This window comes from Rhamphochromis longiceps, linkage group LG6 (genome assembly GCF_057381845.1).
Source record: "Rhamphochromis longiceps isolate RC_006_pf linkage group LG6, R_longiceps_female_GT1.1, whole genome shotgun sequence".
Classification (NCBI taxonomy): Eukaryota; Metazoa; Chordata; class Actinopteri; order Cichliformes; family Cichlidae; genus Rhamphochromis; species Rhamphochromis longiceps.
In genome coordinates this window covers 11,137,876-11,164,947 of record NC_140562.1, presented here as the reverse complement: position 1 = coordinate 11,164,947, position 27,072 = coordinate 11,137,876, and the positions used below count along the sequence as shown (strand labels likewise).

The 27,072-nt window shown below is 39.6% G+C and overlaps 2 protein-coding genes and 1 long non-coding RNA gene across 3 annotated transcripts; 2 read left to right on the top strand and 1 right to left on the bottom strand.

Annotated features, from left to right (window-relative positions):
* Positions 1–229: 229 nt before the first annotated feature.
* LOC146667535 (uncharacterized) lies at positions 230–12,794 on the top strand. Its single transcript, XR_014911956.1, has 3 exons — positions 230–310; positions 8,552–8,603; positions 12,485–12,794. It is a non-coding gene; the product is annotated as an uncharacterized LOC146667535 (long non-coding RNA).
* Positions 7,288–8,403, bottom strand: LOC146667536 (uncharacterized). Its single transcript, XM_085408471.1, has one exon. It carries the CDS (start codon positions 8,236–8,238, stop codon positions 7,321–7,323), a length of 918 nt encoding a protein of 305 aa, XP_085264597.1. The 5' UTR covers positions 8,239–8,403; the 3' UTR covers positions 7,288–7,320.
* Positions 12,795–12,839: 45 nt separating the features above from the next.
* Positions 12,840–15,882, top strand: LOC146667534 (uncharacterized). The gene is made up of 4 exons (XM_085408470.1): positions 12,840–13,527; positions 14,412–14,567; positions 14,806–14,901; positions 15,037–15,882. The coding sequence occupies exons 1-4, from the start codon at positions 13,162–13,164 to the stop codon at positions 15,352–15,354; spliced, it is 936 nt and encodes a 311-aa protein (XP_085264596.1). The 5' UTR covers positions 12,840–13,161; the 3' UTR covers positions 15,355–15,882.
* Positions 15,883–27,072: the final 11,190 nt, after the last annotated feature.

The window sequence follows — 27,072 nt, the reverse complement described above, 5'->3', positions numbered from 1 at the left end:
TATTGGCTCCTTTTAGATATAGCATATTTTATTTTGGTATATCTTTATAATTTAAATGAGTAATTCCTGTCCACATATATAATTCGAGTAACTCCAAAATACATTCCCTGCGTTTTAATCCAATTAATTTTAGTTAATTAAATGTAGCTCAAAATGCTTAAGTATGTTTTTCATAGCCTCCTCCTGGGCCATTTTGCGCATGCGTTAGGACAGGCCACCATTTTGCGCGCGGACTGAAAGCGGACGTTTTGTGTGCTGCAAGCGGGCTCAAGTTAATCACACAACTTCGTGTAAAGGTGGACTAGCTTTGGTAAGTAAACCTTTTCCGGTCGTTTTTGTTTTATTTTTTACCTCAGTCAAAGCATGTTGACTCTTTAAGACGTGTGCACATGGAGAAAGAAGTCTAAGTAGTTGTACACCTCTGAACTTTGTCGTGATTTGACTCAAGCTAGCTATGTGCTCTATTAGCTACTGCTCTATTAAAAGAGTAATTTAAAACTGCTACGTTAAATTGTCATGTTTTTAGCTTAGTTCTGGTGGCACATTTTGTACTAACAAATTATGTAACGAGGCAATTTCTCTGTTGTAGTTAGCTGTAAAGTTCACTGTACAGACAGCCTGCAGTTTTAAATTGAGAAATCGTCCCTCCCGCCACAACATTGGCATTAAGGAATAGTCGGGCGGGGGAGGGGGCTTCTGAACGCACCTGCACAGTCAGGGGTGCAGTAGGAAATAAATAAGTAGGATTGGCGTTGCACAACGTCTTTTGTGCAGAAACAAATAATGGTTGAAAACTGTGGAGGAGAATAACTCCGTGGTTGCCGATAATGTGAGCTCAAAAGGCACTGAGAGTGAGGTTTGTCAGGACTGAAATTAACTCAGAAAAGAAGTTGCTTCACTTGATAGCGCTGTTGAGTGCAAGACCTGTCAGCGGTCTGGTTTAGCATTTGAAACATCGCTACGTGTTTCCAAACCGCTGCATTTAATCTCAGAGAAAACTAACACAGAGAAGTAAAGCAAGTGTGTAAGTTAATCTCTGTATGTTTGCATAGTATTTCCATGCTGAGCTTAACAACCGATGTATGGAGCCACAGCTGGACTGGCTGTCGGAGTTTTGTATTGAGGGGGAAAGGAAGCGATTTGTTTTGTACTTCAGCTAGAATGAAAAAAGACACAAAGCTAGAGTTATTCGGTGTCTTCATGCTGAACAGCTAAAACTTCTTCCCTCATTCTCCCCCCTCCCTCTCCTGTTGCTACTTCAATCATGAAACTGATCGATTATCAGCTGATGGCTTTTCTGTCGCTAGTCCTGCCTCTCTTGTTTGTTAATTGCCCAGTTTGCACTAGAAAGTGGAAAACGGCAGATAAACAACAGCAGCACGTTTAAGCTTGATAAGCTGTTGCTAGAATTTTTTAATATTACTTTCTAGTATCCGCTTGTGTTTTCTGAAGGCACAGCCGTAATAGCTGCTGGTCATGATATCAGTTTGTATATGTGGTGAGAAGGAAACATGAAGGTGAAACCAGGAGATGTTTTTACTGAATCATTAGAGCTGAACAGGTAATGAAGAAACAGGTTTACCTTTTAGGTGACATGGATGAGTTGAAGTTATGAACTGTTTCTGAGAGACAAATAACACCAGGATCCTTTTCTAAGTAGCTGACAGCTGGTAACTGTGCAGGGGCGGATCTAGCAAAGTGTTGTCAGGGGGCCAGGTAGGGCATTAACAAGGAAAGGGGGGCATAAATAATTTTCTTTCTTATTCTCATTTAAAATGTCTAGCTTTTAATAAATAATTATCTAAATCTTACAAGCAAAGTGGTGATCTGGTTAAATGTATAGAAATCCATTATTGTATGTAGTAAATATTAAGTCTAATATATACCCTAGTAATAGTAGTACATATAGCACTTTTTCCTTTGGGAAGGTACCATCTGTGCTGTCTGCAACTGTATTGAAGAAAAATGTTGAATCTAATTATTGTAGGAAAATAATTGTTTCTGTGCATTAAAGTCGATTACGTCAGTTAAGCATTATGAGGCAGAGGGTGGGGGGTGGTTTCCTAATATTTTTGCTGGGAGTTGGCAGCCCTATTAGTTAGGTTGTTTAATATTTCTATGTGCTGTTTAGAATACCTGAGTAAGGAGGATGGTGTAAGTTTTTTAGGTTGATCAGTATTGCTGAAGTATAAAATATTTTGGGTGCAGTGTATTTTTTGCATACAGGTATAACAGAATAGTTTTAATGTTTTTTTTAAACTGAGTATGAACTTATACAAAATGCAGCAAAATATTTATTTAAAAACCCAGTTTTATTATAAAATACACTATATCGGATTCACATCGGCATCGGCAGATAATCAAAGTTATGATATCGGTATCGGACATAAAAAAAAGTGGTATCGTGCCATCTGTAGTTTTTTTTTTTTTTACAACTTTATTTATAGTTTTCCAACAAAACAGTCCAGAATTTCTTACAAAAGTTGCGAACCCTACCCCCCACCCCCATCCAGGTGGCATCCCCACAACCAGGAAGCACAATACACACAACACAAAAAAAAAAAAAAAAAAAAAAAGGGGAGAAACACTCAAACCAATCTGTGACAGTCATTATAGCACCAACAGCCGGACCCCGGCACATGAGAGAAGAAACAAAGAAGAAAAAGGGAATAAAGAAATCCCAACAGTCAAAGTACGGGCATTGAGGAGACTATGGACAGCAGTCCGAGAAGAGAGCAAGAGCATAAATTACCAACAAGTAAAGAACAATAAATCAGGCAAAAGACAGACTCTTGACATGAGTTATGAACCGTGACCAGGTTTTGTCATATTTACTCTCCAAGCCGCGCACGGTATACCTAATTTTTTCCAGAGCTAATCCCAACATCACCTCTCTAATCCAATGGACGTAGGAAGGAGGGTTCGACGCCTTCCAGCTCAGCAGTATCAGACGGCGGGCATGCAACGAGGCAAAGGCTATTGCGTTTTTGTGGAGGGGAGAGAGTCTCAGCTCTTCCCGAGGTACACCGAAGATAGCTATCAAAGAGTCAGGCCGCAGTGTTTCACCCGATATAGCTGACAGTGATTGAAAAATTGATGTCCAGAAACCATACAGGGAGGGACATGACCAAAACATGTGCCCCAAAGAAACAGGAGAGTAATCACATCTAGGACAATTCGGTGCAACATCAGGGTACAGTTTAGACAGTCTGTCATTAGAATAGTGGAGCCTGTGGACGACCTTAAACTGAATCAGGCCATGTCTAATACAGAGAGAAGACGTATGTATACGCTGTATGGCTTTCTTCCAGATGTCTTCTGACATGAGTTCTCCAACCTCCCCTTCCCACGCCGCCTTAGGTTTGTCCCATGTATGAGGGCAGCTTTCAAGAATCAATGCATAAATCTTCGATATTGCTCTTTTAGTGGGCTGACTCACATTAAGAACTAGATACAGTAGGTCCTTAGAGGGCAGAGACGGGTACCCTGGGAGAAATTTAGAAGCAAAACTCCGAGCCTGAAGGTATCTGAAGTAGTGAGACTTTGGTAAGTTATGGTCTTCACACAAATATTTAAATGAGACAAAGCCATCCTCAGTGAAGAGATCTTGAAAGAAAACCAGACCGTTTCTGTGCCAGACTGCAAATGAATGATCTATTTGAGATGGTGTAAAAAGATGGTTGAACATTATCGGAGAAAAGCTACAAGTATTTGTCAAGTTAAAATGTTTCCTGAATTGACCCCAGATCTTAATTGAATTTTGAACCACCAAATTGGAGTTCAGCCCAGATGCTTTGACATTCAGTGGGAGAGGGGCAGTTAAGATCGAAATCGGAGAGATTGGGAGTGTAGCTCTCAGTTCCATATCTGCCCAGACTGGACCCTCCCCATCCGCAAACATGGTTATCCAATATGTCAGCTTGACAATGTTAGCAGCCCAATAATAGAATAAGAAATTAGGTAAGCCCAAACCACCATCAGCTTTAGCTCTCTCCAGGCTTGCTCTCCTTATGCGTGCAGGTTTTTTGTTCCATATGAACAAAGAGACAAAGCGATCCAGCTGGGCAAAATAGGATTTGGGGAGAAAGATGGGGATCATTTGGAATAGATAAAGAAACCTGGGCATTACAGTCATCTTCACCACATTTATCCGTCCTGCCAGCGAAAGTGGAAGTTTTGACCACCTACCCAGATCAGATTTAGTACTGTCCAGAATAGACCTGTAGTTATACTGGAAAATAGTCTTAATCGAGCCAGCTATTTCCAGTCCCAAATATGTGAATTTGTCATTTTCAATTTTAAAAGGCAAATCGTCATAAGTGGTCTGTTTTGCCAGATTGTTCAATGGAAACAGTAAAGATTTTGATAAATTAACCTTATACCCCGATATGTTGCTGAACTCCCGCAGCCAGCGGAAAAGGTGGGGCATACTCCCAATTGGGTCTGATATCTGCAAAAGGAGATCATCAGCATAAAGCAGAGTTTTATGAGTTACCTCACCCCTGGATATACCTTTAATCCTCTCATCAGATCTGATAGCAATTGCCAGCGGTTCGATCGCAATGTCAAACAGGAAGGGTGACAGGCAACAGCCCTGCCTCGTCCCCCTGTAGAGCGAAAAATATTCCGAAATCAGACCATTTGTCCTGACTGCAGCCATAGGCGTTGAATATAGGACTTTAATCCATCTACAAAAAGTAGGTCCCATGCCGAATTTCTCCAGAACTGTAAAAAGGTAGGACCATTCGATTCTATCAAACGCCTTTTCAGCGTCAAGGCTCAGAATAACTTCCGGTTGTATTGTCGAATGGGGGGAGAATACCACATTAAACAGTCGTCTCACATTAAAAAATGACTGCCGTCCGGGAATGAAGCCCGTTTGGTCCTCATTAATAATGGTGGAAATAATAGGGTCCAACCGTAGTGCAAGAGTTTTGGTTAAAATCTTATAGTCACAGCACAAAAGACTTATTGGCCTGTATGAGCTACACTGTACAGGATCTTTATCTTTCTTTAGTAAGACTGAGATCGTGGCCTGGGTAAGCGTCTGCGGCAGATTGCCAGTAGCAAAAGATTCAGCATAAACTGATTCTAAAATAGGTGTGAGCTTCGAAGAGAATTCCTTGTAAAACTCCATGGGGAAACCGTCCGGACCTGGCGACCTTCCAGTCTGAGATAATTTAATAGCGTTCGTTATCTCTTCAATCGACAACGGCTGTTCCAAAGGCGACTGAGCGTCCGGAGAGAGCTTGGGAAGATCCAGCGAGTCAAGAAACGAGTAGATCTCGGATGAATTACTGCCCACCTCTGATTGATATAGGGTAGAGTAGAAATATTTGAACTGATCATTAATGACTCGGGGGTCGTGAGATATCGAATCAGCACCTATTTCAATTCCCGAAATCACGCGCTCGGCTGACCGCTGTTTGAGCTGAAGTGCAAGGAGCCTCCCCGCTTTATCTCCATGCTCATAATATACCTGCCTGGATTTAAAAATATTTCTTTCGGCTCTCCATGTCATAAGCGTGTCAAATTCAGTTTGCAACAGTAATTTCTCCTTAAAAAGATCTGGCGTAGGTGAAAGAGCGTAACGCCTATCCATATCCGCAATCTTGTCAGCCAGTTCTTTAAGTTGTTTAGAGCGCTCCTTGTCTCTGTGTGCCACATAAGAAATAACTTGGCCCCTAATATAGGCTTTCATAGACTCCCACAAGACTCCCCTCGACACATCCTGAGTGTCATTAATTTCTAGAAAGAAGTCAATCTGATTGCTGAGAAACGTTTTAAAGCGTTCACATAAAAGTAATAGGGGGTCTAGCCGCCACGTTCGTTGGGGCGCTACATTACCTGGAAAAACCAGACCCATCTGCACAGGGCTATGATCTGACAACACTATACTGTGGTATTTGGTGCTGGAAATTAAGGGAAGTAGCTGGTTATCGACAATGAAGTAATCAATCCTGGAGTAACTATGATGTACAGGGGAAAAAAAGGAAAATTGCTTCATAGATGGGTTTGTTGCACGCCAAGGGTCTGATAAGCCGTAAGAACGAAGTAGGGAATTAATAGCCACTGCTGCTGACGAGAGGGTGTTGCTCGACCTCACGCTTGATCGGTCCAGCTGGGGAGAAAGGACACAATTAAAGTCTCCACCTAGAATTAGTTTATAGGAGACAAGGTCTGGGAGAGTCGAAAAAAAATTAAGAAAGAACTGTGCGTTGTCCCAGTTAGGTCCATAAATATTAGCCAGTATTAGTGGTGTGTTAAACAGCTTGCCCACTACAACAACATATCTGCCATTAGGATCTGATATCACTTCAGAGTGTTCAAATGGAACCCCCTTCCTAATTAAGATTGCTGTTCCCCTGGCTTTGTAGTTAAAACGTGAATGATATATTTGTCCAATCCACTTACAACCTAATCTTTTTTGGGAGTTAGTATTTAAGTGTGTCTCCTGTAGAAACATCACGTCAGGTTTGAGCGATTTCAAATGACTAAATACCTTGCTTCTTTTAACCAAATTATTCAGCCCTTTGACGTTCCAGCTAATGAATGAGACCGATTCCTGTTGATTATTCACATTATCCAGAGTCATAGTGCCACAATCGATAATAGACTGATCCTGCACGTTGGTTATATCTCAGTGTTTCAGTGCCTGTTTGAGCCACAACATAAACCACAGATAAACCCAAAGCAAAACTAACAAAAACAAACAGATAAACATAGATAAACCTCTCACCATCCTGGACCCCTGGGCTGGTCTTCCACAAACCTGAGACTGCCCTGAAAACACTCCTCTCTCTCCTAGGCATATAACACGTTTACACTAGCTTAAACTCTTACATGAACTCAGCAAAGACAGAACAAAGTATAATAGGACCCTTGACTCAGCATCATTATTGCCGCATGCATGTCGGCACCCATCCACTTACAGGCCGGTACGGCTCTGAACACTCACGGTTGGAAAATAATCCCACAAGAAAGGGGTAAAACCCAATAAAAATAATGACACTGGTGATAAGAAAAAGGGGATTAATTAATCAGAATACATCAAAAAGCAAAATAAAAGCACTGTTGGGGTTATGGTGTCGGGCTGGAACTAAGACCAATGAGGATACCGAAGATATTCTGAAATAAAATATTCCCCAGGCCACATGACATCCACAGAAATCCTCAACATCTTATAGCTATACCTTGTCCAATCATAAAGGGCATCCAACCGTAGCGTGGCGACGTTCACCAGTCAATGCACAGCCTGTGCAGATTACCTCAATGGTAGCACGCAGCGTGTGATACTTGTTGTGGTCCGTGAATTAACTGTCACTCTCCCTCCGTCTCCCGTGGGCGCAGATTGGTCTCGACGTAGTGCCTTGCCTTGATCGGGTCTTCGAAAGACATCTGTTCGCCAGCCGGGGTCGTGATTTTCAATGTAGCTGGATACAGGAGACCATATTTCACTCCCGTACACCGGCGAAGCAATCTTCTCACCTCGGTAAAGGCCGATCTCTTCTTTCTAACGGTGGCCGAGTAATCTGGGTAGATGTAGAAACGCTTCCCATTACGGGTAATGGGACCTGCCCCCATGGCCTTTCGAAGAACATCCACTTTCTCCTGAAAATAGTGGAACTTGACGATTATCGGTCTCGGGGCATCTCCATCCTTTGGCCTCGGCTGCAGGCTCCTATGCGCCCGATCGAGCGTCGGCGTATAGTCGAGGGCGAGCGCTTCCTTCAACAATTCAGCCACGGCTTTCTCCGGTCGAATATTTCCGAATCCCTCTTCCACTCCAATTAGTCTGCAGTTATCACGACGTTGCCGGGACTCCAAATCATCGGCCTTGTCTGCCAACCGGACGACTTGGGCAGATAGCGCATCAACTTTAGCTTCCAGTGCTACAACACGGTTAGCCTGGCCATTAGCTTCCTCCTCAAGATCATCAGTGCGGGTCGAGAGCGTGGCGTTTTCTTTCTGCATGTCTTCGATAGCCTTCGCAAACTCTGCGCGCACACTCAGGACCTCTGACCTTAAATCACCCGCCAAGTCGTCTATTTTCTTGTGTAGTTCACCTGCAGCTGCCATCACAGACGAGTCGATCTTGGCTAGCACATTCTGCTCCGTTTGCTTTATGGCAGCCATGATTGTGTCGAGATCCGGCCCGGCCCCCACCCCCGCGGCCGGATCCGCACCAGGCAAGTCCGAGGCATCAGGCCCCGGCTTCTGCTTGAGCGATTTAGGCATGTTGAACAGCTTTAGACTACAAAATACAACTGATTCGAAAGATTAGGCACTTGTGAGACGGGTTCGCGCCGGGATGTACTAGAAGGGGAGCGGGAAAATTACGCAAATGGTCAATCTAAGCAGAGCTCGCAAAAACACGTCTTCACATGTCGCTGCTCTCTCCCCTCCCCCCGCCATCTGTAGTTTTTACAGAGGCACAAGTAAGATTTGTTTTGTTACAAGGGAGTATCATGAAGTGGCTTGGAAATGGTAATTGTTTGTCTTTCTAAAGTCCTCATTTTAATTTTTTGTATTTGTGTTCCTTTTCTGGCAGATTTTCTTCCCCTTGTGTGTTATTGTTTATTCAAGGAAACTGTGTTATTTTGGTAAGTACATGCAAATTCCTTACATATTTATCACGACAGTATTGCATTGACAAGTTTATCTATCTCATCTTAAGGGTTCTTGTGATTATTAATATTGATATTAATTAATATCAATTATTACATATGATTAATATAGTTTAAGAAAAGATGCCTCTATATTTTGTACAGTTTTTTTTTTTTTTTTTTTTTTTTTTAAAGACTAGGGCGTAGAACACTGATTCCATGTGTTGCCAACAGTTCCCATCCTTTAGAGAAAATTATTTAAAGTTGAACATGAAAGTTGCTGGCTGTAACATATTAGTTTTTATTTTTTCCTTTTATTTGATTGTTCAATTGGCACTGTTATGGTATTGCTTTCTAACCTGATCAGATTTTAGGTGCACTCTAGATCAGTGTTTCCCAACCCTGTTCCTCAAAGACCTCTGTTCTGCATTTTTTTAGATGCCTCCTTGCATCGCCACACTGATTTGAACTAATGTTTAGCCTAATTTCTTCAAGTTGTGCACAAGTCTGTCACTGACACAGTTAATATGCCAGGGTGCACTGAAGCAGAGAAACATCAAAAATATGCAGGATGGGCATCCTCAAGCAACAGAGTTGGGAAAAGAATGCTCTAGATAATACAGCCTACAAGCATACTTCTAAGATGCATCCATTCTTGTAGGTTAACCACAGCTAAAGTTTTCTTTGTGTAAAGTACTAAGTGTGTTTTTTGTTTTTGTTTCAAATTTTCTCTCTTTGTTGTATGTCCAGTTTATGTGGAAGTGTAAAGACTGCAGTGCAGAAGTTTCTAGACGATCAGAACTTCTTAAGCACTATAGACTGAAACATAGTCATTTTGGGCGTGGCCATCACATTAAGTGCCTATATCCTCAGTGTCCATGTCTTTTAAAGACTTGGAATTCACTTCTGACACACTTGTCAAGGAATCATAGCAATACCCCAGAGCACTCTGACAAATTTACAACTTTTTCCTGTCAGTTATGTTGTTGTAGTGAATTAGGAACAGAGCCTGAATATTTTGTGCACATTAGCCGTCATTTAAAAAACAATGAGACAGTAACATGTATGTTTAAAGGTTGTGACTACAAATCAAATATTTACAGTACCTTTAAGTCACACAAAAGTCGCAAGCACAGTTTACACTCGCTGGTAGACTTCAAAGAGGATATTGTCAGAGGATCTTTTGCAACTGAAACTGCAGAGCATGTTGCTTCAAATGCTGAGGAATTGTGGGGTGACGAACAGCCTGTTGATTTAGAGACATCAAATTATCATGAAGACGTAGTTCAGCTAAAGCTTGCGGCAGTGTTATTAAAACTAGAAAATATTTTTCACGTTCCAAGTGCTGCAGTTGATGAACTTTTGGAGGAATTTCAGTATTTGTTGGGCACAGCATCTTTGTGTACGGCAGCAAAAGTTATCCAAGACACATTGAACAGTCACAGCTTGCAAATAGACCAGTCAGTCATTGAAGAACTTGCATCTGCACTGTGTACATCTAATCCTGTGTATAAATCAGTAGGTAAAGGTTGTCCCCTGGCAACATCCTTTAAGCGCAAAAATTTCTACAAGGAAAATTTTAAAGTTGTAGAGCCTGTAGAGTATGTGTTGGATGAAAAAAATAAAAGAACATTTCAGTATGTTCCAGTTTTAAAGGTTTTACAGCAGCTTTTCAGTGATTGCCACCTTCTTGCTAAGGTTTTGGATGGTAGTCGCATAACAGAACAAAGTGGGGAAGAAGTGATTTACAGGTCTTATAGGGAGGGGTTGTTTTTCAAAGAAAACAGTTTTTTATCAGCAGGTGAATTGCGAGTTTTACTGAATTTGTATATTGACGATTTTGAGATTTGCAATCCACTTGGCACTTCCCGTAAAAAGCACAAAATCTGTGCCATATATTGGACTCTTAGCAATTTACCACCTGCTTGCCATTCATCACTGACTTCCATTTATCTGGCTTTACTCTGCAAGTCTGAAGATGTAAAGACATATGGATATGAAAAGATTCTAGAGCCGTTGTTGAGTGATCTTGTTACTTTGGAAAGTCAAGGGATTTTTATTGCACATCTTGGAGAATTTGTCAGGGGCACAATACAGTGTGTCATAGCAGATAATTTAGGAGCACACAGTATTTCTGGATTTATTGAGAGTTTTTCAGGTGAATACTTTTGCAGATGTTGTGAGGCCAAAAGATCTGATATTCAAGAAACAGAGGTTAGTTCAGGTGTGTTTACTCTGAGAAGCAAAGAGACACATGAAATGCATGTAAGTTCTGCACAGAGTAATGCAAAACCATGTCACGGTGTTAAAAGACGGTGTGTTTTCTCTGCACATCTCTCCCATTTCAGTGTTTGCAGTGGATATCCTCCAGATATTGCACATGACATATTTGAGGGCATATTACCAGTTGAGTTGGCATACTGCCTGAATATCTTAATTTTGAAAAAATATTTTACACTTGACAGCCTCAATGAGTCCATTCTGACATTTCCCTACAAATGGGCAGACAAGAGTAATCGCCCTCATGCTATTCCCAGGACTTTCATGCAGAACAAAAGCATTGGAGGAAATGCTCATGAAAATTGGAGTCTCTTACGATTCCTTCCATTGTTGGTAGGACACTTGGTACCTCCAGATGAAACAGCTTGGCAGGTAATTTTGGACCTAAAGGACATTGTTGAACTAGTTGTTGCACCAGTACACACAGAACAATCAATTGCTTTCCTTGAGTCTAGAGTCTCTGACCACAGATGTAGGTTGAAAGAGCTGTTTCCAGGACTGAAGCTGTTACCAAAACATCATTTTGTGGAGCATTATCCAAAGATGATTAAATTCTTTGGGCCACTTGTTGGCATGTGGACCATGAGGTTCGAGGCAAAGCACAGTTTTTTCAAACAGGTTGTTCGTCACACACGGTGCTTTAAAAATGTGCTACTGTCACTGGCAGTGAAACATCAGTTCATGATGGCATACCACTTGGAGTCTGTCACAACTGTAAGGCCGAGCCTAACTGTCTCAGCTGTTTCTACTGTCTCTGTTGACATTCTGCATCATGATGTACAGCGAGACTTGAGGATTAAATTCCCTGATATTACCCATATTCAGCTCACAAAGAATGCTTCTGTAAATGGAACAAACTACAGGCCTGGCATGATTGTAGTTTATGGCTGCTCTGCTGGATTGCCTGAATTTGCAGAAGTTGTCCAAATGGTTGTTGTGGAGGAAAACCTGAGCTTCATTGTCAAAGAGATGGGTGCCTGGTATAGGGAGCATTTTAGAGGTTTTGAACTTTTTCCCACATCACACATCTCTCTCGTTGATCTTGGTGCCTTGGTAGACCAGTACCCCTTGGCAGATTACAGGATTGGAGGCCGGCGAATGGTCATACTTAAAAGATTCATTCATATAGAAGGTAGTAAATGTTGTCTTCAATTGCATGTGTTCAGTTGCATGTGTTCAGTTGCAGTTATCTTCATGGCAACAGGAGGGGTACCACAAATGTTTAGCTTATTTTTAATAAAGATTGGATACTTCCCACAAGGGTAATATTTTTTTTTTCCATTACATTTGAGTTCTTTTGGCCAAACATGCCTCATGTTGTCATGTGTCTTAAAAAAAACATCATTGATGATGCTCAAAACATTTTGATAAAGGATGAATTGCAACACATACCACTAAAAGCAAAGTGACACTTTTTGAGGATTCTGGCTGACGTATGCAAAAAAAAAACCAGTATGAAGCTATAGAATAAAATTAAATAAACTGCTTTTTACCCGTAAAACCTGTGTTGCAGTTCTGCACTCTTGTGCTCCCTAATAAAATTATTCAATGCAAAGTATTTTAACTTTTTTTTTTCTTCTAATGTCTTTAAAAATCAGATTGAAGAATGGCAGAGCAGCTGAAGCTGAGAGTCATCGTGGCAGATGATGATTTTAGGAGACTTGACGTTCCATCTGGGATGCCAAGAACTTTGACTGATCTTCAGAGCACAATTTGCCAAGCATTTGGAATTGAAAGAGACTTTCGTATTCAATTCATGGATCCTGACTTCAATAATGAGTTTATGAACATAACATCAATGCAAGACATTCAAGACCGAAGTACAATCAAACTTGTGTACATGGCAAATCTGGATACAAGTGCAACTTTGTCAAAGCAGTATCCCACATGCAGTCTTGACTCCTCTGCAAGTCCAGAAAGCATTCAAAGAAACTCCAGTCTTTCATCGTCTTCATCCAACTCAGACAGCACCATAATTCTACCACAGTCAGACAGTGAGCTGAGATCATGTGCATGGCCTCGCGAGTTTACTATTCCTCGATTTTCATTCAATGTAGAGGTGCAACTTCAGCGTGGAAATGAGACCTTCAGAGAAACTGGAACTCGGCTCAAGATTACTCCAGGTGTTAAATCTGACATCTTAGAGAAGCTAGCTGAGGCGATTTTTCAGTTTACTGCTTATCCTCAAAATTACCAAATAGATGAAGTTGCAGGGGCACTGATCAAAAAATTCCCTTGTCTGCGAGAGCCATCTGCCACAGGTTACTATGGCTGGATGATTAGCCTGAAATATAAGATGGCTAATTACAGGACAAAGATGCGCAACATTGACTGTCCTGAAGTGACTATAAATGCTTTGAAAAACAAATCCAGTGATGATTGCCTCCCAGCCAAAAATGTTAAGAAACCTAAAAAGGCTGAGGTCAATTTTTGTCCATTACACCCAGCTGGCGAAACGGATGACAGTCTAGAAAACATCAGGGTTGAGCTTTTGACCGACGTCAGACGAAGAAACAGTGCCTCAGATGTAAGACAGAAGATGTCAAGAACATTTTCCTACCGTAGACAAGAGGTGGTGCAGGGAAGTCCAACCGCTGGGGAGTTTAAAGCTAGGTGGCCTGCACTTTTCCAGATTAATGAGGTAAAGGCATGCTTTTTTTTTTGCTGAGTTTGCTTTTCAGTAATTCCTTATGTTATACATTAATTAATCTGGGCCACTTGGATTAAGACGATCCCAAATATAGGTATAAAGAGGCTGGCATTTATAGTGATTGACCTGTGTACCGTACAGAGTATTTATTTGAGCAGCACTTAAAATACAAGTTGTGTATGAAAAACATAAGTGACTTAAAGTGTAGAAACATGAATAAAATACATTTTTGATTTTTCTTATAAATAAAAAATATTTGATTGTTTAAGTAAGTTTGCACTACATATAACCAACTACATATACCCAAACTATTTTATCGTGAGTTTGATTATTGAAATGATTGATTAATCATCTCAATAATTAATAGAGTGAAATCAGATTATCAATTGTGAATTAACCTAAAACCTTTTATTTAGCTATTAGTTTTTAGTTAGCCTCAGATTGTTAAAAGCATGTGCTAAACAAATGTAAATTAAAAATGTGATGAACAAACTTTGTTGCTCATAAGATAAAAAAAATAAATGGGTCAAGTTAAAACCCCTAAGACCTCTCACCACCAAGAGGTGCTGACCTCACAGGCGAGACACTCCCACCAGCGGACAAAGAGCACAGGAAAATGTGTTGCCAACCACCTGAAACAGACAAATATCTGCTTTTTAAAACCCTTTAAACCCGCTAAATGGACTGATGCCATTCATTTCTTCTTTGATTAACAGTAGTAACATCCTTCATGCACTGTATACTAACCCATATGCTAATTATGCTTTATGAAGTGATGGCAATTGCATTGTAGCATTTAATGAAGAAATAACAAAATAATCATACCAATGATTAAGCACCAGTCTTCTTTTTTTCTCTCTGTGTGTGTGATACAGGTAAATGCTGAATTCCAGCGTATTACAACACTTCAACTGGAGACGACCTTTGCGGCACAGTTAGACAGAATTACACCTCAGCTGATGACAGTTTTCCAGAAGAAGGGCGGTGTTTCTGGGCAGAAACTTGCCCACCACTTGCAGATCATGCAAGAGGTAAATCTGAATATTGCAAATTCTATTTGGATTTAATTTGTCTTAAGTGGCAAGTCACTGGTGAGTCAAATAAGCCATTTTAGGTGACCGGCCAAGCAATCTAAATTTTGAAATTTTCATATATAAATTTTATTTACTATGTTTGAACTGACTTATGATAAAATTTACTTATTGCGAATGTCAGACATTGTTGTTGTTTTTTTCCAAATTGGTTTAATCAGCAACTCTCTTTAAACAGGCTGAAAGTGATGTTAAAGTGAAAAGGCAAGCAGTTCTCAGGGCACTTTGCCTCTACCTTGGTGAAGAGGACGGAAGCCTTATTCGGGAGTACTTGGTAAGTCATTGTTAGCAAGTCATCTATACACACACTTCTTAGATAGATATTTACACACACACACACAAACAACTAGATTGGAATTTAATTGTAGAGTTAATTGTTTTTCTTTTACCTTTTTTATTAAATGTTTAGGACATTGAAGGAGATGACATCCAGAGAGGCCTAAAGAAGCACACCATGGGCATTTATGTCATCAACAAGGAGGATGGACAAAATGGACATTATGATGACATTGGAATATTTGTTGAAGGGGAGATAGTCATGGACAACATTGGATCTCCGGCCCAAGCTTGTGCATTGATGCTTGGAGTAATCTATGCACTAAACCTAGCCTACCCCAAGGAATTGAGGCACTATTATGAATTCATTCAGAAAGTGTTGATGGGATTGGATGGGGAAAAGCTCTCCCCCAAAGTCCTTGGGCTGAAGAACAAAATTGCTACTGGATAGGAAGATTTCTAAAACCACACATCCATTTACATTTTGTTATGTAAATTACCAATGACTGGTGCTCTTGTGAATAGGAGTGAAACATTTGTATAACCATCATTCGTTCTCACGTTCTGTGTTATGTTTTGATTGAACATTTTAACTTTCAATAATGAATGTTTCGCGTTTGGTACATTTGAGTAGCTTGAAGAGCAACTTTGTAATTATTCAGTTTACTGAAGCAATTTTTCTTTATTCCGGTCCTTGATAGCTGCTGACCTATAATCAGTGTTAACTCACCAGAACAGCAAGTCTGAAACTTTGGTTATTTTGTGGATGCATCAGTTTCTAATTGTGATACTTTATACCGCTGGCAGTGTTTTATTCTTTGTTAGAGGAAGAGAAACATTGGTTAACATTTCTCTTGTCTGTTGTTCCTGTTTTATTTGAATAGAGCTTTTTAAAGCTATTAGTTCATAGACAAAAGTTTTGTAATTTGCATTATACAAATTACAGCAATTTCCCTTACATGTGGATTCTTATTCTGTTTGCAACAAATTTTGCATTAATAAATGATGTGAAAGAATTTTGTTGTTTTCATTATTGGCGTTATTAAAAACTACAAATCAGGGTAAGCAATATTTTTTTTTAAGTAAAATTTACTTAATTGAAATAGAGAGAAATTAACAATTTTATTGATTTGAATATAACTTTGGGACATAAGTTTAAAGGAAACAAATTATTCTGGTACACTTAACACAACCTTAGTTGGAATTACTAATATTATTTGACTAAGTCGTATCCACAACAGTTAAGTTAAAGTAGCTTAAAAATATATGTTGGCTTTACTCGCTTAAATTAAATTCTGTGTACTTAAAAAATATTTCTGGATTCAAACAAATTTATTTCGTGCAACCACTTGTCATAAAAAAATTTAGTAAATTGAACAAAACATTTTTTTCAGTGTACTTACTTAGAATTTGTTGAATGATAATTATCACAATTCCACTCATTAAGGCTGTTGACTTACACACTTGGCATTTTTGCCAGCTTTCCTTCTTGGCTTCATCAGCTAATCTTTATTAATGTAGCAGCTCTTTTCCAGTCTCACTAACCAAAGCGTTTAAAGCACTCACAGATTCATACAGTGGTTTGAATACTGCTGTACAGATACTATACAATGCCTTTTTTTCACACACATGCTCACACTGCTTATTTTTCTGCAACCCACTGCTCTGTTACTTTCAATCCTTCAATTTTTTCCAATATTAAACTTTTATCCTCCTTTTTAAATCAGCCATTCTGCTGGCAGCCCATTTATCTACCTTTATGATTATTCAGATGCTGCTACTGCCAAACCTTTTGTGACAACACACAGAGGAAAATGCTGGGTTAACCTGAGTTAACTCAATTACCTTTAATGAGCAGCAATGAGTTGATTACAAAAATCACAACTAAATATTTCAAAATTTCATTTACATAAAGCATTTCAATAAAAAGAAAGCCCCTCAGAAAGCCAGAAAGGGCAATATTTGCTGACGGCCATTTTATTGGATAGTCCAGATTCTGTCAACATCAGTACAGTGCAGTTTCTGCTAATGATGTCACAAGCAAACAATTATCCATCCATCCATCTTCTTCCGCTTATCCGGGACCAGCAGCCCGGACCTCCCTCTCTCCCCAGCCACCTCCTCCAGCTTGTCCGGGGGAACACCAAGGCGTCCCCAGGCCAGCCGAGAGAAATGACCTCTCCAGCGTGTCCTGGGTATACGCCGGGGCCTCCTCCCAGTGGGACATGCCCTGAACACCTCTCCCAGGGGGCGTCCTTGTCACATGCCCGAACCGCCTCAACTGACTCCTTTCGATGTGAACGAGCAGCGGCTCTACTCTGAGCCAAACATCTCACCCTATCTCTAAGGGAGAGGCCAGCCACCCTTCAGAGGAAGCTCATTTCTGCCGCTTGTATCCGTGATCTTGTTCTTTTGGTCACTACCCACCAGAGATGGGCAGTAACGCGTTACGCATTACTGTAATCCGATTACTTTTTGTAAGTAACGAGTAAAGTAAGGGATTACTATTGCAAAAACGGTAATTTAGATTACCGTTACTTTCCCGTAGGAACGCTGCGTTACTGCGTTACTAAAACCGTGATTTTTTTGCAAGAATGTCTCATGACAGTGACGTAAGCAAGTGCGACGTTAGTGACAACAGCTGTGTGCAGATCAACAATGGATCATATATCGAGTGCGGGAGAGAGTATGAGCGTGCAGCGTTTAAAGCGTGGAAGTACTGACCTTACTTTGAGTTTGATTCCATAAAAAGTGACAAAAACATTAGTGTCCATCGTGCGTGGGAAGAAAACTTCTTTTTACAGCGAAAAAAAACCCCTAAACTTCCGAGCAAGCACCGAGTGCGCAACGACGTAATGGGAAACTCACAGAGATACTCGCGGATTCTTCCACTGACTGCCGCGGCACACCTGCACCAGGGTAAACCTCCGCCTACCCAACTCCTGCATAACAGGTGAAAATAGAGCAAAAGGACCGCTAGTCTTTGATTTTATTTATTTTCTGCTGTGTTATACTTGCATCTATTTGAAAGACTGAGTGTAAACACACAAAAAAAAAATTATGTGCTGGAATGTGCAGAAAATAGGTTTAAATATTAAACAAATTTCTTCCAGTCAGAGAATGTTGCATACAATTAAATTTTTGCTTCATGCATAAAGTTAAAAGATTAAAACTAATAAAACAAGTTTTAAAAAGAGACTTTTCCATTTGATGACATTTTGTATGATGGATTATGCAGAAAAAGTAGAATTGGGCTGAAAGATCTATCGCTTTATTACCTATTCAGGTTGTAAATCGTGTTTTTAAAAAGTAACTAACTAAGTAATTAATTACTTTTAAAAATAAGTAATCAGTAAAGTAACAGGATTAATTTTGGGGGGAAGTAATCAGTAATTAGTTACTAATTACTTTTTTCAAGTAACTTGACCAACACTGCTACCCACAGCTCGTGACCATTGGTGAGGGTAGGGAGATAGATCGACCAGTAAACTGAGAGCTTCTCTTTTACACTCGCCTCTCTTCACCACAACAGACCGGTACACCGTCCGCATCACTGCAGCCACAGCACCAATCCGTCTGTTGATCTCCCGCTCCCTTCTCCCGTCACTCGTGAACAAGATCCAGTCAAATGCCTTCTCAAAGTCCGCAAAACACATGTAGACTGGTTGGGCAAACTCCCATGAACCCTCAAGTATCCTTGAGAGGATAAAGAGCTATTAACTGTCAGCAGTATTATTTCCTTTTGTGAGTATTTATCATCAAACTACACCACAGTATAATAACTTTCTGCACGGTGTTGTCTCGTTCCAAAACATTTATCCCCTGCTGCATCAATGCACCCTCGTGGATCTCTGTTCATTACTAATCAACTTTCATTCTTTGTAATGTCACAAAATGACTTTAAAACAATTGTTTCACAATTTTATAGAGAAGGCAAGAGAAAGAGTATCCACGCAATTATAAATGTTTTCATTACGTTCCCCTCTGCCATGAAATTGACACACAAACATACAAACAATATTTGGTGGGAAGAGAAATAACAGTGCAAGTTAAACAGACAAATGAGATGTTGTTTCTTATTTTGTCACTGATTGCTTTTGCTGTCTCGTTATAGGTTCATATGTGGATGTCTACAATTTTTATTATCCAAGAAAAAAAACACCCTGTTACACTATGTCAAATGCCTACTCACTCATTTATTGGAAGAGAAGAAGTCAACGTGATACATAAAAAGACAAAAGGCACTTCTCCATGTCCCACCTGTCCTTGGTTTGATGGGTGGATAGTTCTGCGGGTTTGGATCTCTTGCTTTTATCGACAGCTCTCACAGTGCTGATACAGATGTTTCTCTGACAGTGTTTAATGCATTTAAATTTTTCAAATTCCCCCCACTTCTGACCTTTGCCCCGTGCGCACTGTGAGTTGCTGAGCTATTAAACTATGTTAGAAAGAGGTGACCGGCCTTTCCAGTGCTGGAGAGATGGTGTGTAACTCCTACTCATGTACTTCCCTTTGGAATTTAGTTGAATGTAATTAAATGTGAAAATTATTTAATTAGTGATTGTGCAATGGTTGCTGATAACTGTTACTGTTTGTACTATTTCTTCTCTTGCAGAAGTATAAGTGCTGGCAAAAACGCTCATTGCCTTGCAAGGTTCTTAGCTGTTAATGAGGAGTGTTTTAAAAGGGACCGCAACACAAGAGTGTAATAATGGTGTCAGCAATGTCAAAACTCAATTTTTTACTTGTGTATCATACCCTTTGGACAAAATAATAACCATCTTTCACATGTTTTGTTCGCCACTTCCATTTTTTTTCTCTTTATCCTCTCGTTTCTTTATTTAATTATCTGTTGTACGCTTGCTCATATTTTGGGCTTAGCCTTGTATAAATACAAGTTTTGTGTAGAACATTTAAGAGTCTTGAATGACTGTGAGATAACAGAGGCCTCATTAATCGTTCATCTTTGTTTTTTCACTGTTATGTTTGTCCTTGATTATGATATTTATAACTGTGATGCTTAAACAAAAATGGGAATGCCAAAAATTGTGGAGAGTGGGTAAGGAGGGACAATCTGGCCATATGCTTGGCTAAGTGTGTCGAATATATCCCTCCAAAATGCACTCAGTTTCGAACAAGACCAAAACATGTGGACATGGTTGGCAGGTGATAGTCCACATCTGCTACAGCCATCACTAATGGTTGGATAGATTTTAGATAATTTTGCGTTTGTATAATGTACTTGCATGACGGGCACTGTTCAAGTCAATTTAATTCAATTTTATTTTATAAAGCACCAAATCACAACAACATTCGCCTCAATATGCTTCATATTGTAAGGTAGACTCTACAATAACACATACAGAGAAAAACCCAACAATCATATGACCCCCTATGAGCAAGCACTTTGGGAACAGTGGGAAGGAAAAACTCCCTTTTAACAGGAAGAAACCAGGCTCAAGTAGGGGCGGCCATCTGCTGCAACTGGTTGGTATGAGAGATGAAAGGATAAAAGACATGCTGCAAAAGAGATCCGATGTGTTATTTTATGTACTATTTTATGTACTTCAAAAACTTTAATGGATTATTGAAGTCTGAAGAATTAAGACCTTAGGAATATTGTTAGTCTGTGAAAGACTGGTGACCTGTCTAGGGTGTACCCTGCCTTTTGCCCTTAGATAGTTGGGATAGGTTCCCACCTCTCTGCAACCCTAAACTGGATAATTAGTTAAGAAGATGGATGTATGAATGGATAGATGGATGAAACAGCAAAGACCTTTGCAAATGTTTAAGGCAAGGCCAGAAATCCAGTCAGCTCTGTGATTTTACTTTACATTTACTGTACATGTCAATGTGGTCTTCCCAGGCAGTCACCAAAGTCATTGGGATTTGTCATTTGGGAACCATTTGGGACTTTCACTGAGCCATTTTCCAATCACCACACTGAATGTGTTAGCCTTAAATTTCTTTTAAAAAAGCCAAGCAAAAATCTGAATCCTCTTAAACTCAGTTTTACTCAGTTGTAATATTTGTAAATTGGAGCCAGAATGTACCGTCCCTCCATTTGACCTCTATAGATAAGTTCTGTTGGAGAAATCACCTGAAATATCCCCTGTGGTCAATGCAGTAATGCGTGATGACATTCAAAGTTGTTATTCCAAATAATTTGTTTGTCAGCAGTGCTGTATTGTAGCTCCAGCCACCTGTCACCTTTATTTCTTTGTGTAGTCCTTTGTGTCCTTTCTTTGACAAAGTGGAAGCAAATTCTCAAGATGTCCCGGGCAACCTCGTCACTATCTCATCATATGCTCGGCGAGCAGACAGAGGGCTTTGTGACTGTGACTGTTTTTCCATCAGGGAGGATTACCTCAATGTATACACAGGTGCAGACCTGTGGAAAATGTAGTTCTGATGGACTTATTTTTTTTAGTATATCAGACATTGAAATGGCAAGTGATTCAATATGCTGTAATATGCAGCCTCTGTGATTACTAAATAAATTAGCACCTCTCTGACATGGTCAGAGGTTTCATTAAGGCAGTGTTTATTGCAGCATTTGTTACGTTATCACTACATGCTTACATTTAGTTAACGATGTATGCAAGTGTCTTAATTCTCATTCTCTGTAAAATCAAGGTGGGGAAAACACAGATAAACCAGCTTCAGCTGTAGCCCAACACTCTCTAAGGAAGCTCACTCACCTTGACTTCACTTTGTAAAGTTTACATGCAGTGTTAGCTCCTCATCCACCAGCTCATGCAAATTTATTGGTTTTCCTCTTGTCCGTCTCACATTTCCATGCAGGCTGATGTTAAAGTTAACAAGCCAAATCTTCCTGTTTTAGTATTCATAACCTCCTAGGTTTATACTGGTTGCCAAGGGAGGCGACTCATTACAGGCTAGAAATTATTTAGTGCACTGCCTTTGTTTCTGACTGCCAGAGACAAAGAAAAATAACAAAAATGTAATATTACAAAAAACATGTTGAATAAGAATTCTTCAAACTTGATAAAGTTTAACCTCATCAAAAAATGGAACAATGGAAGCATAAACCATGACTGTCGCACAGACCCCCGCTGAAGTTACAACAAAGACATTTTTGGACTCTTCCCAACCAAATTGATTCCCGTTCATTAATCATTTGATCAGATGTTCCTTGTTTTGCTTTATTAAGGTTGAAAACTTTCTTTTAAAAATGAGCCAAAGGCTACTGTCAAGACAGCGCTGCACTACAAAATCCGCATGGTCCAATGAAGTAAATATTTGCATTTTATTTAACGATATTTATGTAACACTTTGTCAAGTTTTTTTATGTTAGCTGATCATTTTATATAATCAAGGATACAAGGAATCGAGAACCTACCAGCAAGACCTTTTACATTCATGTATTTATCATCCTTTGTTCACTGTCCCATTTATTATATTTGCCTATACTCTTGCAAAGAACTAAACATCAAGTTAGTTTCTTCCTTATTATTAGCTAAAGTGCGATTCCTTGTCTCATTATCATTATTTCTGCTTGTGCTTCAGACTTTAAATCCAACAAAACACCTTACCATTTCTATTTTTTGTTATCAATACTTTGCATGGACACCTGATAAAAGAAACGGGACATAGTTGTGATATTCACATCGTCATAAATTGCACTAACTTATAATATGGCACCAACCCAGTTCCAGGATTTGGAGTCTGGGCTTGTTTTCAGATGGGGAATACCTGAGCTGTGTGGCTATAAAACAGGGCATAGCTGAAAACCAGAATGCCAGCTCAGCAAGCCCTGACTAGATAAATAAAAGTTTAAAAGACACAAGCTATGTGTCAGATAGATGGATGGCAGGGTTAGGAGTTTGGGACACTGAGACGGTTGAGAGCACAACTCATTGATTGCCCTGCAGATGGACAGCTGGAAAAATGAACTGGACTCACTACTGCCACTAGTGAGTAGAGCTCAGTGGTTTACATCACAACTGGGGTTACTACACACACAAAGATGCATACACACACACAGGATGACAAAATGATATACCAAGGCAAATACACACTGGATTTGACTTGATTTGACAATATCTGACACAAAACCTGGATTTATTATGATTGTTTTGATTGTTTTAAGCCTAGCTGGTTAATAACCACTAAAAATGACTGTGCATTCCTGCCTTCTGAGCAGCTACCCCATGGCAAATGCTGTAGTTGCAATTGGAAGATCACAGCTTTGAACAACTGGCTCCCATGTCAAGACACACCTCTATCAAAGGGTGCGCCCTACAAAGGCAGTGACTTTTTTAACGTGGTCCTGACACACTAAACCAACTGAAAGCAGCCTGAGCTGGCTGATCAAACCCTTCGCCTCATCTCATATCTGCCCTACAGCCAACGGTAACCTAAAAGGCGACATGAGCAGAATTTTACACAGAGACACCTCCTTATGGCTTCCAGTGATACAGTCCAAGTCCATAACTCCAGAGAGACGATGGAATTTATATTTGTTGTACTACATTAGCTACTAAAATTTTCTGTCTCATAATATTTTCTTTTAATTCATACATCCCATTGTATGTATAAAAGCTACTGGTAAATTGGCCTTATACGGCCAGGGTTAAGGGCTAAAAACAAATAATTTAAAGTTGTAACGATTATCTTGAAGGGTCTATGAATGACTTTTCTTTAATTTTAATTTAATGGGAAACCACCCAAAAGTTTTTAATCTGTATTACAACACACGCATAAGAAATTTAGCAACCTCAAATGACTTTGGATGAGATGCGATTCACTGAAGTCAACGCATACTTTGTGAAAAGAACAAAACCAGGAGATTTTACTCCCCCAAAAATAACATTATCCACATTTCCCAGTGTAAAGTTTATAGAAAAAACAAGCTATGAACACATATTACATATTTTTTCATTAAATTAATATCATCTGTGCCTCTTCAGACAGTGATGATGCAAACACAACAACAGCTGTTCCATATATCATCAGTATGAAATTATCTCAAAATGCAACTGCCCAAGATGTCAATTTTTAAAAATAATAAATAAATGTAGATTCCCACACATCCAACTTAAGAAAACAGTCTGGTTTGATGAACTGTCTGGTCTGCTGCTTTCACTCAGTCCTTTAATATATTTTACCACAAGTTATAATTGACCCTGATGCAGTGAATGTGGGTTAGGGTCAAGTTAGGGTGTGTCGTTCATGCAGGACTCTGCGGTTCCTTTCCAAAGAGCCTATCACAGCAGCTGCAGCATCAGTTGCAACTCTAACAAACTGTGAGCATAGCATTTCGTTTCAGAGCCCTTCATAGCAACAATTTCTAATGGCTGCATAACTGCAGTTTAACAAGTTTAAATAAGAAGCTGTGGAACTCACCTTTGTAGATCATTCTGATTATTTTTTTATTTTGTTAGCAGCTTACTAAAAAGTTGGAATGAAACATGGTTATGGCAAAAAATGCACAGCCATGAATAGTTCACCTGATCCACTGACTCTAATTCAGAACAAATGAACAATACTAATGGCAAGAATCACAACAACATCAGACACGAAACAATGCATGCTCTTTTTAAATTCAGACAAATTTGTAATAAATTGCTGGTTCCAAACATTATTAAATGTAATGCATTATTCATTTAAATACCACCCAAAATTATGAAAGCAAAAATCCTGCAAATGCCTATGCATTAAGCCAAGCTACAATTTTTTTATCATGTTTTTCAGTTTAAAAAAAACCTGATACTGCACCTGTTTGGTAAATCCTGATAGTACAGTTTTAATGCCAAAAGAGGGTTTGCACTGGAGCAGACTGTTAGTAAATATAGCTCAAAAGCAGATATATAAGAGATGTACTCCAAAATACATTACTTCTGTTGGATGTTAAAAAGAAGAAGAAGAAGAAGAAGAAAGGCACAAGTTTCTCAAAGAAAGACTCGGCGCTCTCACTTGGAATTCTCTGAAGAAGTAGTTGGAAAGAGAGCCACACAAGACAACTGGCTGACACAGTGAACTACAGATCACACACATTGCAATCCCCTGCTCACGTCCTGGAAATCCACCTCACACAAATACCAGCAAGAGATAATTCTCTTATTTTGCCTCGCTGCGGTCTGCCCGATTTGTGTTTGCTTCAAAGATCTACAGACAGTCTCCTTGTCTGCTTCGGAGCAAAGTGAGAGTCACTGAAGTGTGTGTGTTTTTTTAACTCTTAAACCCAGTAAGAGGTGCAGGCAGGGAGGTAAGGAGACAGTGAGTGAGGAGGTGGGTAGTCAATGACCTCCATGGAGATGACAAACATGTGGGCTCACACAAAGGCTCTTGAATAAGTGCAGAAAACTGACGTCAATTTATTCATATGGAAAAGAAATTTTGCGGTAAGTGATGTGTCGGATAGTGCTCTGTGGGGAGCTTGAATGTTCTTCCTGTTCCTGCGTGGATTCTCTCCTGGTACTCTGACTTCCTCCTGCAGTCCAAAGGCATGCATGTTAGGTTTACTGGTGAGTCGAAATTGGCCATAGGTGTGAATGTGGGAATGCATGTCTCAGCCTGTCAAGGGTGTACCTCACCCCTCCACCTATGAAAGCTGGGGAAGGCTCAGTCCCATTGCTGTTGTTTTGGGTTAAAACAATACAATACAATAAAATAAATATCGGAATTGTGAAAAGGTCTAAAAGGTTTAAATTCAACATGTGTAAAGGTCTGCTCATTCAGGAGCTTTTTGTGAGTTTACAGACCCTTTTTCTGAAATTATTTACAATTCAGTCGAGGGGTTTCATTCATAAAGTTGACTCAATTTCCCCTGGGATTCTTGCCCTCAATGAAAAGCATTTTACCACAGTTATTATGCAGCTGGAAATGGAAAGGCAATTATAGATCTCTATGGTCAATAACTTCCTGCTGTTTGTTAGAAGCCCTATTTTAGCGGCAGACTGAGCTAATGGTTCCAATAATAATGTTTCTTATAACCAACCTCTGATTATTGTCATTGGAAAGGATGGTTCAGTCTACTGCATATAATTGTATGTATTTCAAATGCAATACTTTTGACTGTGTTGGACTCTGTTTTGCTCAGTTTTCAATCAATTGATTGTTTGGCATGCATATTGTTTGCTTTGCAGGATAGGCTAAAACATAAATTAAAAAAACATTTTTTTAATCTAGCCCTTGTGAAGAGTGTGCCTTTTTCTATGATAATGCTCTCGAACACTCATGAATACTTGCAAAATTGTTTTGTTGACATTTTAACAGAAGAAATGATACTTCCATTCTACTGTAGTCAGTTATGTAAAATCCTTAAAAACCCATGAACATTACTCATCATGTTGTCAACAGTCTTTCAGAATCAGAAATACTTTATTAATCCCGCAGGAAATTATGGGTTACAGCAGGCAGCATGCTCGCTGGCGCATGCACACTCACAAAGGAACCCTCCGACCAAACATACTTTACACAAACATCACACTGGGGAGATAGGTCAGAGAGGTAGGCTGATAAGAAAAACAACAAAAATACACTACATGAGGTGAGAGGAGGAGAAAAAAAGCTCCACCCAGACTGAGCTCCTGATGGGAGAACAGTTTGAGGACAGAAAAAAACACCTCAGCACAAAAGCACATGAATCTTAATACACCATAGAAGCACATGACAAGCAACAGGGGTGGGTAAGGGGTGAGAGTAAGCCGGTGAGGACAGCTCATCTGGTCCTAGAGCATGCGCTGGGCAGACCCGCCGTCTGACCTCGGCCTTGGAGATAAGCGTTTGAAAGCGTTTGGAATCCAAGATGGGGGGTGCATAGGATGGGAATGAAGAGTCTAAACACTTTGTGCTGCACTTCCACCAAACATACACCCACCAAAAATACTAAGCATGTGTATAACACGTCTGACATTCAGTTCGTTATTTATTAGAGACAAAAAAATAATAATAATAATAATCATATATATATATATATATATATATATATATATATATATATATATATATATATATATATATATATATATATATGCACATTTCCATTTTCTGTATGTTTTGGGGAGTTGGTTTGGGATTCACTGAGGAAGGAAGCTGTGTTACAGCATTTATAAGGATTGCTTCCTGCATGCTTTATCAATACCTTTAATCTCTCCATCAGCTCGAGCCTATTTATTCAGAGTGCTATTGGAGTCTACCAGAA